General features: G+C 42.4%; 1 protein-coding gene across 3 annotated transcripts in view; it reads right to left on the reverse strand.

The window, feature by feature from the left end:
* The window catches only part of si:dkeyp-14d3.1 (transmembrane protein 132C), a 1,066,091-nt gene that overhangs the window by 179,911 nt on the left and 869,160 nt on the right, over nt 1-17,020 (reverse strand). For 2 of the 3 annotated variants that reach the window (XM_059988235.1, XM_059988237.1), the window contains one exon: nt 5,814-5,957. The exons of the other annotated variant lie outside the window; for it this stretch is intronic. In XM_059988235.1, the coding sequence (XP_059844218.1) occupies nt 5,814-5,957 (144 nt within the window). The remainder of the gene's footprint in view (nt 1-5,813; nt 5,958-17,020) is intronic. 3 annotated transcript variants of the gene reach the window in all.

Here is a 17,020-nt window from a genome sequence, read left to right on the forward strand (position 1 = left end):
CTTAGGCACATACATATAGCTAAGACTTTTGTACAGTAATGTATTTGTCAACATGGAGCAGACAGCAAGTTTGTAACGGATGTTGGGAATGGTAAGGGTGGATCGCCGTGGGAGGGGTATGGGGCAGGTGGCAGAGGAATGCTGCGGCAGGGGGTGGTGCAGATGCAGACACACTCAGCCCTGAGACACCAGGCAAGCTCATTTGATTCCAAACAACTGGTTTACTGATCATTACAGAATATCTCTCTGGTGCTTCCCACTTCCTCCTCTCTCGCTTCCCGTGTTCCAAACCACGATTCCCCTCTCCCTGCCCCCTTCCCACTCTCAGTCCACAATGGTGACCCATATCAGAATCAGGTTTATCATCTCTCACACATGTGGCAGCAGTACAGTGCAATGCGTAAAATAACTACAATACTGTGTAAAAGTCTTGGGCACTCTAGCTATACATATGTGCCCAAGACTTTTGCACAGGACTGTATAAAGCCAGCTAAACAGAGATAGATGAAAATTTAGGGCAAGGGGATACATCTTCATCGATGAGTGTGAGGACCGGAATGTACTGCCTGAAGAAGTGGCTGAAGCTGGGTCACTGACAACATTTAAGTCTCTGGTTGATCACTTCAATCACTTGTGGGGACAGCAGGCTCAGAACCATCTGGTTAATCTGGAGAAGTGGCCACCGGTTGAGGTAGGCAAGTTGGGGTGAACAGCCTGTTTCCACGCTGAACGGTTTTACAATCACATTTACTCAAGTAATCGGAATCCCTCACTGAAAAGCTGGTGACTGCTGATTCAGCAAGTCCTGTTAAAAGGGAGTTAGAGCTGGTTGTTGTGTTTGAGACACATTTGGAGATATGGTCAAGCTGGAGATGTTGGAATGAGCAAGGTAGTTCCGTCAAAGAATTGGTATAGGCATGATAGGCCAGATGAATTACTTCTATGCTATATGTCTCTGAATTTATGTACATCAGCTAACCATTGTTGGTAGAATCTCAGATGGAGACGAGAGGGCGTACAGGAGTGAGATATACCAACTAGTGGAGAGGTGCCACAGCAACAACCTGGCACTCAACATCAGTAAGACAAAAGAGCTGATTGTGGACTTCAGGAAGGGTAAGACGAAGGAACACATACCACTCTTCATAGAGGGATCAGAAGTGGAGAGAGTGAGCAGTTTCAAGTTCCTGGGTGTCAAGATCTCTAAGGACCTAACCTGGTCCCAACACATCGATGCAGCTATAAAGAAGGCAAGACAGTGGCTATACTTCATTAGGGATTTGAAGTGATTTGGTTTGTCAACAAAAACACTCAAAAACTTCTATAGATGTACCGTGAAGAACATTCTGACAGGCTGCATCACCGTCCGGTATGGGGGGTGGGGGGGGGGGGGGAAGTCTACCACACAGAACCGATGGAAGCTGCCGAAGGTCATAAATTTAGTTGGCTCCATCTTAGGAACTGGCCTACAAAGTACCCAGGACATCTTCAAGGACTGGTGTCTCAGAAAGGCAGCGTCCATTATTAAGGACCTCCAGCACCCAGGGCATGCCCTTTTCTCACTGTTATCATCAAGTAGGTACAGAAGCCTCAAGGCACACACTCAGAGATTCAGGAACAGCTTCTTCCCCTCTGCCATCCAATTCCTAAATGGACATTGAAGCTTTGGACACTACCTCACTTTTTTTAATATACAGTATTTCTATTTTGGTACATTATTAAAAAATCTATTCAATATATGTAATTGATTTACTTGTTTATTTATTATTATGTTTTTTTTAATTTTTTATTATTATTATCTCTCTCTCTCTCTCTCTCTCTCTCTGCTAGATTATGTATTGCATTGAACTGCTGCTGCTAAGGTAACAAATTTCACAACACATGCCGGTGATAATAAACCCGATTCTGATTCCGATCACTAATGATCCTGAAAGCCTCACAGACTTGCAGCTGCTGTGGATTGGAGATACCCAACAGTTTCCTGAAGGCACAGATTTTTTGCAGGCCCAATAATGAAAGGGCAGAGGAATGCCTTTCAGTGGGCAGATCAGGATTGCTGCAGTGATCTTGAGGTGGCTATTACAGATGTGTTTAATATCGACAACTCTGTTCTTTGTGTAAACGCAGGACCAGAGGGCCAAATGTCTTTCCCAGCGATGCCTCGTCACCACCAGAGCCTTTTCATTTGGAAAAACCGCAGTCTTATCTATCATGCTTTTGTTGTTTTGCCAAAGAGGAAGTGATGCAATCTCTTTCTCTAGCAAACATCCATCATCTGCTTGTTAGTTCTGTATACTGTTGACAGACCCAGGTCTCCTGTGGCTGGAATATGCCAGAGAAGTATTGAGTGCTGTGGTAACCTTGGCAGTCAATCTTTGGAATCTGGCTGGAGAACAATACAACCAGTAGACAGAGTCATTCTACTTCGCATTATGAACTTGCCCTTATAAAAATCGTAATATGACTGTCATTTCAAATTCTACTTGCTGGGGGATATACCTTCAATGCATGGCATGCATGGATTTTTCTTCTAACTCCTGAGGCACACAGTACAGAAGCATTGCAGGATTGAAATAAATAACTCATTCAGAAAGGGTTGATGAACGGAGCTCAGCCTAAAATATTCTCTTCCCACGCTGTGGTCTGACCTGCTGAGTATTTCCATCATTTTCTGTATTCAATTTACAGTAGGTTTCCAGCATCTGCAGCTTACTTGATTATCAGAGTAGCAGTCGTCTCTTGTGAGCTTCGAGATCAAAGAGTAAATGTCTTAGAGACACAAGAATTGTTTGCAGCTGAAGAACACACATAAACAGCTGGAGGAACTCAGCAGGGCAGGTGGCATCAATGGAAGAACATGAACAGTTGACGTTTCGAGCAGAAATTAAAAGAGGGCGGAGGGAAGAAGCTGGCAGATGAAATGTGAAATCAGGTGAGAGGTAGGTGGAGGGACGGAGGTGGGAATGTAGTGGGCAGCTGGGAGGTGACAGGTGGAGCAGGCAAATGGCTATGATAGGCACATAGGATGGAGGGAAGATGGATGGATATGGGCCAGGTGTAGGGAGGAGGGATTTATGTTAGGGTGCTTTTGATTTGCTTTTTAGCTGGATTAGCACAGCATTATGGGCTGAATGGCCTGTTCTTGTACTGTAGTGTTCCATGTTCTATGATAGGAGAGAACAGTGGGTCATGGAATAAAGGGAAGGAGGTGGGGAGGCAGAGGGAGTTGATGGGCAGGGAAGGGGAAGTAGAAGGGGTAATGGAGCCAAAGGGATAAGGAAAAGTGGGAGCCAGAAGCCAGAGAAATCAAAGTTAATGCCATCAGGATGGAATAAGAGGTGTTATTTCTTTAATCTCACCGTAACTTGGCAGCGGAGGAGGCCCTGGATAGACATGTCAGTGTGGGAATGGTAAGCGGAATTAAAATGGCTACCACCCCCCCCCCCCCCCCCGGAAGAACCTAGCTGCTCAGAGTGAAGATGCTCAACAAAGCAAACCCACACCCCCTACTTGCATCGGGTCTCAAGATGTAAAGGAAGCCCCTGGGAGCACCGGATATAATAACTGATTCAGATGTGACGTGCTGCCTCACCTGGAAGAACTATTCAGGTCCCCAAATGATGGTAAGGGGGAAGGTGTTGATGCTTTACAAGTCTGTTTCATATTGGAACATCATGGCTGGTCAGCTCTGCCCTCTCAATATGGACCAATTCAGAACTAAAGCCTCATCCCCAATCCATCATTAATGGATGTGAAAATAGATCTGATTTTAAGCAGGAGCAGCAAGGTGAGAAATATACCCAGTAATCAAAAGAACAAAACACTTGCTACAATACTGAGCTCCATGTGCAATATGAGAGTGTGTTTTGATGAGAATGCTTCCCACTTACAAAGCAATTGATAGCTTGCTACCGTTAGTAAATGAGAATATAACTTTGCCTAAATACTGTATCTGTCATCAGTAAGCTGATGACAAGTATTTAGGCAAGCCTTTTTCCGTTCACTTCGAGTTCATTGTTCACCAATGCCAATAACACTCATGCACCTCTCCCTGCAAATCCTTGTCAAAAACCAATTTCACGAAACTTCCAAATCACAGGAAGGTTAACGCTAATGTTATTTTTACGGACCGTCATCACATGAAACTTCTGGTAACAAAGAACTAAAAAACAGACTTCCCTAAGTAACTTCCCTGAGTAAAATAAAATTACTACACTTCTGCAAAGTTCTTAAAAGAATAATGAATTGGTGTTTGAAAACGGGTTTGGGGCAATTGCATGTGTATTTAGAAGTTGCTTAGCGGCCTAAGCATGTAGTTAATTAACAAGCTTCTGGAAAACTATTTTTAGCTGGAGGTATCAAGCCCACATCGGCAAGTCATTTTCAATGCATATAGACCATTAAGGGCTTTTGATGTGATCCACTTTTGTTCAGTGACAGTAATTTACTTTATTGATGTAATGCTGACGGCATAAAAATAATTGCCTTAACCTATCTTAACTAGTTGGTTGAAGTCTCCAAAACCTGTTAAAAATATGTACCTTTCAAGGTTAAAGTTGACAGGGCTTACATCAGCCTCTAAATAGTTCTACTTTGAGGTTGGTGAAACTCCTGTGAAATATCAGCACATTATTAATTGTAACTTATGAAGTGGATAGATAAATATGACAAAGTCTAGCTGTGATGTCACCTCCTCAGCACATAGAAAGCGTCTAAACATTATTTTTCTTTCTACCACTTGTGTTCAAAATGCCTGAAAGGTAATGGCCACACGGGCAATTAACAATCTTCCTTCACTGCTCCTACAATCAAAGATGCAACCATGTAGTTTTATGAATAGAGATAAAGACCTTAAAGATGGAGGGATCTGAAACAGAATCATGTTTAATACCACTGGCATTTGTCATGAAATTTGCAGTCTTTGCGGCAACAAAACAATGCAATACATAATTTTTTAAAGATTGTTGAATGACAGTATATATAAAACAGTTATATTAAGTTAGTGGAAAATAGCAAATAACAGGTATTGAATTAGTGTTTGTGGGTTCAATATCCATTTAGAAATTGAATGGTTGAAGGAAAGAAGTTGTCCCTGAATTGTTGAGTACGTGCCTTCAGGCTCCTCCTGTACCTCCTCCCTGATGGTATAGAGAACAAGGCATGACCTAGGTGATGGGAATCCTTAATGATGGACTCCGCCTTTTGCTACTTGAAGATGTCCTTGACACTATAGAGGCTAGTGCCCAGGATGAAGCTGACTAAGTTTACAGCTCTCTGCAGTTTATGTTAATCCTATGCAGTGGCAACCCCCTCCTCATAGCAGACAACGATGCAGCCAATTAGAATGCTCTCCATGGTACATCTATAGAAATTTATGAGTATTTTTTTAATCTCAAGTTGTTTTTCCAAACTGTCTGGGTTATTCTGTGCTGCAATCTTCAAATCAAGACGTTTCAAGTCAAACAAAACCTGTGCATAGTTTTACACCAAACTACGTAATAGAAAGGACAGAAAAACCTTGAAACCCTTTAAGCCTCAATGCTGAGATAAAAATGTAAAAAAAAGGTTAATAATGTTTTCAAAGCTCTGTTATGCAAAGCTGACTACTGAGTCACATCCAAATACAGGCCAAAGATTTTCCATCGCTTGAAATTAGAATGCAGGGAGAAACATCTCACTCTTAAGCTCCCTCAGCCAGTGATTAATTATATAAACATCAAAACCACACAGATCGGAGCAAAGGCAAAAATTGCACCCTGCGGTGTTGGATTGTCAAACGACAACAGAAGAACAACAAAGTAATGTCAGCATACCTTCAGCACATTTTGATCTGATGATTTACACGCCACAAACTCGGACACATCAGTTACAGTGCTGTCTTCCTCCACCACAATGACTTTCACAGGAACTGCCACTGTTTTGCCAGTTAGAATTGCCGTGTTGAGGATTTCAGTACTCTGAAAATGAAATAGTTCTGGTTAATATTTTTGAGGTAAACTAAGAACCTGTTATATTGCTTCAAAAGCATCAGTTATTCCACTGAAGAGAGTGACCAAGTGTTGATTGCTTTTGTAATACTGTTTCTGCCTCTGGTGTGCAAATGGTATATCAAACCAGGACCTGATATTGCAGTGTTCAGCAAGTTTGGAAAATTAGCTTGCAGATGTTTCATCGCCATTTGAAGTGACATCCTCAGTGGCAGTTGTTGGTGTTTCTCTCTAGGAGTGCTCACATTTATAGAGGCTTCTATTCACTAGCCTCGATCCTGACTGTCTGTCCCCTCAGTTGACCTTTGAATTTGAAGGGGTAGCCAATCAGGACCAAGGCAGGCGAATGGGGTCCGATATAAACGCGAGCATTCTCGGAGAGAATCAGCAACAACTGTGCACTGAGCATGTCCCCTCGACTGGCATTGAAACGTCTACAAGCTCTTTGCCAAGCTTGGTGAATACTGCAACATCAATCGCCTCAAGCCAAGCTACCAATATTCACCACCATCCTAAACCAGAAGTTTTCACATTGCTACCAACTACACATGAAATGTGTCTTCGGCATTGCATGCACATTATACACATATAATCTGGCCATTTGCCTGGTGAATTATTAAAGGAAATCCACTCTCTGGTCCCCAGGTCTACACTTCAATGAAAGAAATTCTCATAACCAGTGTCAAAACACCGATACGAGACTAGAGTGTCATCTACCACTTTTGATAGGTCCTGGGAAGCTATCAGCATATTCAATATGGTGAGCGAAATAAAATAAGGTTGGAGGTCTTCTCAAACTATGGTGAACGTTATTGTTTGCTGTTTATCCTTTGGCTTCTGTTCATTCAAACAAGATCCTGCCTATATCTCCCAGAGAATAATCACAGAACTCTATAAAGTTGCAGAGATCCATCAGCAAACCATACAAAGGCATAATCTAGAATTTTCACTTTCCTGTTAATGGCAGCTTGCTGTGTGCAAATTGGCTATTGTAATTCCTACACTACAACAGTAGGCATACTTCATAGGCTGGGGAGCACTTTGGAATGCCATAAGGATATGAGGGATTAGGTAGAAATGCAAGTTTTTTTTTTCATTTTAATTCATGCCATCACATTCAGCTGCAGTTAAACGATGGTGCAACCTGCTGCCAGGAGGAATCTATTTTGATCACATTTCTACTCCAGAATTGACGGGCTAAGCGAGGATGGACGATAAATGGAGCTCTGCCAATATTCATCTCGGGAACGTACAAATAAATGACTTGCCTCTCTGGGAACCCAGCCAAATGATAAAGTGCATTTGCACCATGTTCCTGCACGCTGTGTGAGAGAATTCATAGGTGGCCAGCTGGAAGCAACAGAACAATTCTAATTCTTTCCATGGATGTCTGGAAGCATCCAAACACCAGACTTTGAAGCAACAGGTGTGCGGGGATTGTAATTTTAGGGTAACATGTAAAACTAGCTAAGGGAGTCTTAAAATTTGCTCACTGTCTCTTCAAAACGAGGGGAAAAAATACAAAGATCAGGTGTACTTTTTTTCTCCTTCTTACGGACTTCTCTGGCATCGAGGATGACCAACTATTGTTTCAAGAGCCCAATACTGGGAAGGGGAGGCTGTTCCACCAACGGGGCTGAAGAGACAGGCAGGTAGGATAATTGGTTTCTGAAGAGGATTCTGTGTGCTCCCAATGGCCGTGATGTTCTCAACCCCATCCTGCACGCTTGCTCTCCACTTTGAGTGGATGGGGGCCTGGGATTTCCAAGAGAAATGTTGAGGCCTCCGTCAGCCAGGGTCGAGCATGGATGTTATGTCCTCGCTGTTTAGATACGCGAGCCTGGGCAGCGCAATATGCAGAGCAAGCTCCCCCACTCCACACAGCTGGTGAACCCAAAGGAACGGCAGAGACTGATAAAGTTGTGCACCAGCAGCGACACAGGAGTTGCTAGTCAGCATTGAACTCAGCGTAGGACTGCCTTAGGGACTCCAGGCTTTTCCTTGGGGTTTAGTAAAGAAGCCTTCTCCGTGAGCGGGTACAGTCGCAAGACAGCAGAGGTTTGAGATCCGAGTTTTCCTTCTCCTAGTTGAAGCAAATTATTTTAAGGCACCAGTAACGTGCCTTTGCCCTTTCTTCTGTCAGTAAAAATGGTTCCACCATGCTTAGTAGCTAAGCCACATGTGAAGGCCAGGAGCTGGACTTGGTTGTCAGAGGCTATTTGAGGCACATGCCATTGGGAGCACTTAATAGGTAGTGGGAGCTTGTCCCCATTACCATCCCCAGCTATAATAACCTTAATGAACCCAAGAGAAATATGGAGGCTATATTTATTCAAGGAGGCTTTCAGCATATCCATGAATCTTTTCCTCTGTCAGTTTGGTAATCTTCTCCCATAATAAGACTTAAAATTGAGTCTTAAACTTAGCATTTTAAATTAGGCATGATTATGTTAGGTGTACGAATGCTGTGGCTCACCTAAATGCATCTGAGTGTAAATAAGGCAATAGAACCAATGTTCACGATTCGATTACTAACTCAGAGGGGTTAGGATAAAGTTACTCCATCCTAGCCAGATGCTTCAGAATAGCTGCTGGCACAGGAGAGCCACCAAATAGTTCTGCTTCTTAAGTCTGAAGCTTGATGTTATTTTGTCTTACGTCCTTGGCTACCTATCAAAGATACAACACATATTGATACAAAGGTACCTATCTGGGAAAGCCTTGTGGTATTATCTCCATTGTCATTATATAGGAAGCTCATAAAGGAAAATATACAACAAAATATCCTTCACGAAGCCAGCCAGAAAATTGTCTGTGGTTTATGATGGATCAACAAAGCAGCTGAAAAATGTGCTGGTTAGGAGGCACTCAGGTCCGGTTTTAGAGAGCAAGTTATACTTCAATCAAATCAGAGCTGCCTTGCACACACAGAAATTAAACAATGAGAATCCTGTTCATATTCTTCTGATACCCTGCCGTACTTAGATTAGTCTTGGGCACTCAGGGCATGTTGGTGTAAAGGTTCAACATGCCATTGGCAGCCTTGGATCACATGTTGGATCAGCAATCATGCTTGACTGCAGCAATTTATCACGTGAGGAGGCAGATTCTGAAGTGTGGGAGCACAGCAGCATTAGAGAGCATGTTCTTCTTGTAGCTGACAAGATATCTGCATTATGCTGGGAATTGGTTCATGTTACAAGCAAATATTTCCATTTTGCATGTATGTCTTTTGCAATGACACTGAAACAAAATGATGGACAGTTCACCTGCAGGGTTACAGACTGGTGAATATAATTATTAAATGATTTTTTATATTACTTTTGCTCTGTCTTGGAAATTAGAAGCTCATAAAAAAGATGAACTTTCATGGGTGCAGCAAGTCCTAGTGACCATTCTTCTGTGTAAAAAAGCACGCAAAGCCGCCTGAGCCCGATGCTGTTGTTATCCCGAAGTCCACACATTTTGCAGGAACCACCAGTACAGATCGAGGGCGAAGCCAGTATTTACGCTTGATCGAGTGTGCTTTAGCCCACGGTGTAATTCCCAGCACTGCTCTAAACAGTATTAACTGCACACTATTGAGCATTGGCAGTGGTAAGGCCGCCATCCATAGAAAACAAACGCTGAGTCAAGGACATAGTCTCATAAAAATTTACATGAGCCAATTAACATTCATAAAGACATGGTACTGAAGATGAAGAATTCCCAAGACTAACTGTCTTCTATTCTAGTGTTTCAAAGGAGATAGTTTTTTTTTAAACTTTTTTTTTATTGGGTTTTCAAATAATTACAGAAATAAAAGAAAATATATGAAAAAATATATATATACCCTTCCCCCCTCCCCTTAACCCCTCCCCCCTAACATCCCCCAACAATAATTCTCCAATGGTCTCTTATTCTGAGAAGAACACATTCAAACTGGAAAACTTGTACTAGTCATTTACTTTGAATGGATTGCAAAGAAAATCAACATATTTTGAGCAATCAAAATTCAAAGTAAATTTTAATATCCAAGTACATACCTGTTACCATATACAACCCAGAGATTTATTTTCCTGTGATGTATACTCAACAAATCTATAGAATAGTGACTATAACAGAATCATTGAATGAACACGTAAGTACGGCTTTCAACCAGGGTGCAGAAGACAACAGGCTGCGCAAATGCAAAATGAACAAACAAGAATATCAATAAATAAGCAAAAAAAACTAGACGATGAGATGAAGAGTCCTTGGTTGTATGTCCATTGTACATCCATTTCAATGATGGGACAAGTGAAGTTATCCCTTCTGTTCAAGAGCCTGATGTTTGAGAGGTAGTAACTGTTCCTAAACCTGGTGGTGTGAGTCCTGAGGCTCTTCTACCTTATTCCTGATGGAGCAGTGAGAGGAGAGCATGGCCTGGGTGGTGAGGGTCCTTGATGATGGATGCTACTTTCCTGCGACACTTCTCCATGTAGCTGTGCTCAATGGTGGTGAGGTCTTTACCCATGATGGACTGGGCTGTATCCACTATTTGTAAGCTTTTCCATACACAGCCTTGATGTTTCCATACCAGCATGTCATACACTCTCCACCACACATCCATAGAAGTTTGTTAAAGTTTTAGATTACATGCTGAATCTTCGCAAACTTCTAAGGAAGTACAGGCATTGCCATGCCTTCTTCGCAATTGCACTTACACTTTGGGCCCAGGACGCATCCTCCAAAATAATAACACCGATGAAAATTAATTGATATCAACCATCAGAAAGTACTGTAGGCCATAATGAAGTAAAGATCAACTGCAGATCTGGGTTGGGTTAGGGCAGGAAATATCTGACAAAATAAGATAGTACAGTAGCGTAGCAGTTAGTGCAATCACTTTGCAGTACTAGCGATCACCAACGGGAGGCAGGGAGGAGTTTGCTTCCTGCCACTGCCTGTAAGGAGTTTTTATGCTATCCCTGTGACTGTGTGCTCCAATAAAGGTGTACTGTTACAATTAGCAAGGTGTGGGCATGCTATGTAGGCACTGGAAGTGTGGCATCACTTGCGGGCTGTCCCAATACATTTCTTGCTGATTTGATTTGCCATAAAAAATATGCATTTCACTGCATGATTAGATGCTTTGATGCACGTGACAAATTAATGGAATCCTTCTAGCTTTCCTTCCAAACTCCATTTGACTGAATTTTTTGAAGAGGTGTCAAAATTAGTGTGGGAATTGTCCGTGAATGTTATTTACATGGAGATCCTGGAGCCATTTGATTAATCCCAGAAAGTCTCAGCTCACGGCAAATTATTGATCAGATTAGAAAATTAGGCTGAGCAGACAGAACTTGAAGTAAGGACAAGAAATAGAAGAAAGAGTAGGCCATTTGCCTCTTCATATCTGCTCTTACATTCCACACCCACTTTCCTATATTAACCCCCATTAATCAAGGGGGTCCTGCTGGAATCCATACATGGCCAATAAGAAATATCAGTATGAAGAATCTCACACCCAAATTGTAACTTGCTTCTATTTCGATAAATGCTGCCTCAACTCCGGTCAAAGTCAAAGTTCATTTATATTTAGAGTTATGTTTACTATATACAACCTTGAGATCTCTCTCTTTACTGGCAGCCACAAAACAAATGGAGTCCATTAAAAAAAATGAAGACTGTTAAACACCCAAGGTGCATAGAGCAAAAGCTAAACCTTGCGGACAACAAAAGCAAGCAAACACGAAAGTGATTCCAGAGCCACAAAGCCAGTTGTCACTGCAGCCGATTCAGGAGCCCATTAGTCACAGGCCACAGCCTCTGTTCAGTGCAGAGACGAGTAAACCTCATGGAGCAGTGAGCTGAGCCAGCTTGACCCTTCACCTCTGACCCTGACACCCTGACCCTTTAAATCTGTCCTGGCGCTTAAGTTGTCCAGACCTCGGTTCGGCCCTCACTCTTGGGCCCAGGCCCAAGCCTCGATGACTTGGCTTTACTCGCCTCAGTTTTGACGCTTCAATTAGGCTTCTGTAACGGCCAAACATTGGCTCATTCACCACTCTCGGGTTTGGCTCATACCGTCCCAATTCAGCCTGTGCATGCATGTTCAAGCCATCCTGCACCTTCAAGTCTTAAGTACATACCACAAGAAAGCTTGGTCATACAGGCTGAACTCTGAAAGGGAGGTCCCAGGCTGTTGATTGCGGTGGTTGTTTACCAGAAAGAGTGTGATTAGTAATTTTGTTTGCTACAGTCAAGTAGTTGCTCTGCTTCACCAGTGCCATCTTAAACTGTTGTCGCGTAAGACTAATGAAACCGAACAAGTATCTGCAGCCATTCACACAATACGCTGGAGAAACTCAGCAGGCCAGGCAGCATCCATGAAAAAGAGTACATAGCCGACATTTTAGGGCCAAGGCCCTTCATCAGAACATTTGAATGCACTGTTTGTGGAAGGATTCAGATACGAAGAGATATTAATAGATATTGGATATAGGTTGGCCTGAAAAAGGATAGAAGGAAGTTTCTAAATGCTGGAAAGCGACAGCAGTGGAAGCTGAAAGAGATATTAATGATTCATGTAGATAGATCAACAAAATGTCAAGGGCAAGCACAGAATATAATCAAACATTCTAATGGAATGCAAACCTTTACACCTTGATGGCTGGGAACAATGCATTTGAAGCCCAGTTTGACCTGGAGCACTGAATGTGTACCACAGCACCATTGAACAGGGGGCTCTGTTAAAATTGTTTGAAGAGGTGACACAGGGATATCTGCTTTCTCGTTCACCCTTCCACAAAATATGGGTGAGATGTCTCCGACTACATTAACCAACCTTGCACTAAATGTCGCAATTTGTGTGGAAGAGGGTTAGCAAGTTCGGCCAACACATACACAAATTGCCGGTGGATCTCAGCTGGTCAGACAGTATCTGCGGAAGGGAAGTCAACTTTTTGGGCCGAGACCCTTCATCGGGACCGGAAAGGAAGGGGGAAAGAAGCCAGATAAGAAGTTAGTGGGGGTGGGGTGGAAGGAATAAAAGCTTGCAGGTGATAGGTGAACTCAGATGGGGGGGGGGGGTAGAGTCAAAGTGAGAAGCTAGAAAACGATAGGTGGAAAAGGTAAAGGGCTAAAGAAGAAGGAATCTGATAGGAGAAGAGAGTGGACCATAGGAGAAAGGGGAGGAGTAGGGGCACCAGAGGGAGGTGATGGGCAGGTGAGGAGCTGAAGGGGTGAGGGAGAGCCAGAATGGCCACAGATTAGGTCACATAACCTTCAGAGAAAACAAGTTCATTTATTACTCGATGATCTATCACATTGTCGTCTTATGCATTGACACTTAAGAGCTCAGCTGAAGCCCTCAACATTGTAAATGCAATTTGTTAATGAAGGGGAGAATCTAAGGCCTGTGTAAGCTCAATATTTTATTTGGTTTGGGAGTTGATAGAAAATTTCAGCATTTCACCCTTGAGAGTAAACAATAGGAACATCAATAAGGATAAATTAAAATATTCAGTAAGTCATTGACACTAGCTCAGAACAGTAACGAAACAGTTGTGGAATCAGAGTCTGCCAGGATTCAATCAGTACTCTTGGAACTAAGCCTCTTTATGGAACTATAGGCTACAATGTAGGATTTCAGTGCTCTTGCTGAAACTTCTAAGTTATAGGATCACTGAATGGATTCAAACAGGTTATTTTTTTAAAGTGAAAGTAACTTTCATTTATTTTATTCATTTGGCCACGGTGAACATTCCAAGGCGACTAACAGACAATAAAGTTCAAATGAAGTCTAAAGCAGGGAAAAAGATGTGGCTAATTTATGGACAAGATCTGACAAAGAGAAATTAGGCTGTTTTAACAATGATGCTTGAGAAATACTAACAAAGAACCAAATGGCCCCTTGAGGCAGCATCACCGTTCAGTAAGATAATGGCAGACCTGATCCTGACCTTCATTGTACTTTACAATTTGTTTCCTGTAACTCTTGATTCCCCTATAGACCAAAACACCTGTCTCCCTCAACCTTGGATCTGTCCAGTAATTGCCAGTTCGGCAGCTCTCTGGGGTAGAAGATTCTGAAAATTCACGCCGCTCTGAGAGAAGAAACCCCACCTGATCTCCACCTCAGGCACGTGATGCTTTATTCTAAAGTTCTGCAATTTCCCACAAGGAGGGAAATGCACCTTCTCAGCATTCTAACAACTTCCACCAGAAGTCAATCCTTCATTTTTGGATGAAACATCACCAGCCTGAAATATTAAGTCAAAACTTTTTAAACTTTTTAGAAGCTATTTATTAATGCTTTTTGGGAGGGTGATTTTAGATGCATATCATATTTATACTGAGTTAAATACTGTATGTAATTAGTTTTGCTACAATAAGTGTATGGGACACTGGAAAAATGTTGAATTTCCCCTTGGGGATGAATAAAATATCTATCTATCTATCTATCTATCTATCTATCTAAATCAGAATGAGAATATGGTTTATTATCACTGATATATGTTGCAAAGTGTTCTTTGGTGCCAGTAGGACAGAAAAATTACCATAAGTTACAATAAATAAATTGTGTAAAAGAGTAGTGAGGTAGACAGACCATTCAGAAATCTGATGATGGAGGGGCAGAAGCTGTTCGTAAAACATTGAATGTGGGTCTTCAGGCTCCTGTGCCTCCTCCCTAAAGGAAGTAATGAGAAATGGGCATGTCCTGGATGGTGAGGGTCCTTAATGACAGATGATAAATTCTTCAGGCACTGCCTTTTGATGATGTCCTCACTGGCAGGGTGGACTGTCCACATAATGGAGCTGGCTGAGACTACAGCCCTCTGTGGCTTCTTTCGATCCTGCAGTGATGCAATCATCAAGTGTCCTAAAACCCCCAATGAAGTGTACCACTGGCATGCCCTCTTCATGATTTCATCTTCGTGTTGGGACGAGGACAGACCCTCTGAGATGCTGAGCTGCTCATTCTTTCCACCACTGATTCCTCGATGAGATCTGGTTCATGTTCTTCAGACTTCCCTTTCCTGAAGTCCACACTCAACTCCTCAGTCTGACTGACACTGAGTACCAGGATGTTGTTGTGCTTTCAGCCAATCAGTTGATCTATCTCATTGCTGCACACCTCCTGGTCACCATCTGAGATTTTGACTTCCACAGTGGTGTCATTGGTGAACTTAGACATAAATGGTCAGCTTTATTTGTCACATGTACATCGAGTGAAATTGACCAACACAGTTTGAGGATGTGCTGGAGGTCACCCACAAGTGTTACCACACTTCTGACACCAATATGGCATACTCTCTGCTTACTACCCCTAATCCATACATCTTTGGAATGTGAGAGGAAATTGGAGTTGAGAAGGAAACCCATCTGATCATGCTGAGGCCTTACAAACTCCTGATAAATTGTGGCGGGAATTGAATCCCATGAATGTTTCCCCATTCTTCTTTACAAAACTGCTCAAGCTTTGTTAGATTGCATGGTAGTCGTGAGTGAACAGCCCTTTTCAAATCCAGCCACAAATTCTCAATGGGATTGAGGTCTGGACTCTGACTCATTAAGCTTTACTCCAGGGTTTCCCTGTATTTTGTTGCATTCATTTTACCCTCTACCTTCAAAAGCCTTCCAGGGCCTGTTGTAGTGAAACATCCTCACAGCATGATGCAGCCACCACCATGCTTCATGGTAGGGATAGTGTGTTTTTGATGATGTGTGGAGTTTACTCTGATGGCCAGTAAGCTCAATTTTGGTTTCATGAGACCACAGAACCTTCTTCCAGCTGAGTCTCCCATAGGCCTTCTGGCAAATTCTAGCCGGGATTTCGTGTGAGTTTTTTTCAACAGTGGCTTTCTCTTTGCCACTCTCCATAAAGCTGCAATTGGTGAAACACCAGGACAACAGCTGTTGTATGTGCAGTATCTCCCATCTCAGCTACTGAAGCTTGCAACTCTTCTAGAGTTGTCATAGGTCTCTTGGTGGCCTCCCTCAATAGTATCCTTCTTGCACGTTACTCAGTTTTTGAGGACGGCCTGCTCTCAGTAGATTTACAGCTGTGCCATATTCTTTCCATTTCTTGCTTGATTGACTTAACTGTACTCCAAGGGAAATTCAGTGACTTGGAAACTTTCTTGTATTCATCTCCTGATCTGTGCTTTTCAATAACCTTTTGGGGAGTTGCTCGGAGTGTACTTGTGTCTTCATGGTGTAGTTTTTGCCAGGATACTGACATCCCAACAGTTGGACCTTACAGATACAGGTGTATTTTTACGACAATCAAGCAGGCTTTTGTGAATGCAAGCAGGCTTTTTCCACTGAGGCTAGGGGAGAAAAAAACCAGAGGACTTGGGTTAAGGGTGAAGGGGGAAACATTTAAAGGGAACATTAGGGGCAGCTTCTTCACACAGAGAGCGGTGGGAGTGTGGTATGAGCTGCCAAATTAAGTGGTAAATGTGGGCTCTCTTTAAACATTTAAGGACAGGTACACGGATGAGAGGGGTATGGAGGGATATGGTCCAGGTGCAGGTCAGTGGGACTAGGCAGAAAAATGGTTCGGCACAGCCAAGAAGGGCCAAAAGGCCTGTTTCTGTGCTGTAATGTTCCATGGTTCTAATCAGAACCATAGAAACACCTTGACTGCACACAGTGATCTCCATTTAACTAATTATGTAAATTCTAAAACCAATAGGCTGCACCAGTGATGATTTGGTGCATCATATTAGAGGGGATGAATACTTATACAATCAACTATTTTGTGTTTCCTATTTGTAATTAATTTAGATGACTTTGGAGAGATCTGTTTTCACTTTGACACATGAGTCTTTTTCTCTTGATCAACATAAAAAAATGCCAAATTAAATCCACTATGATTCAATGTTGTAAAGCAATAAAACATGAAAACTTTCAACATGAATACTTTTTATAGGCGCGGTATATACTTACTGTAATTCACAGTTCTTTCCCCTAATATTATCATGTTTCGCATTGTACTGCTGACACAAAGTTAACAGATTTCCTTACATATCCTTGCGATACTAAACCAGATTCTGATCCTGATC

The sequence above is a fragment of the Hypanus sabinus genome, chromosome 13 (assembly GCF_030144855.1).
Source record: "Hypanus sabinus isolate sHypSab1 chromosome 13, sHypSab1.hap1, whole genome shotgun sequence".
In the NCBI taxonomy this organism is placed as follows: domain Eukaryota; kingdom Metazoa; phylum Chordata; class Chondrichthyes; order Myliobatiformes; family Dasyatidae; genus Hypanus; species Hypanus sabinus.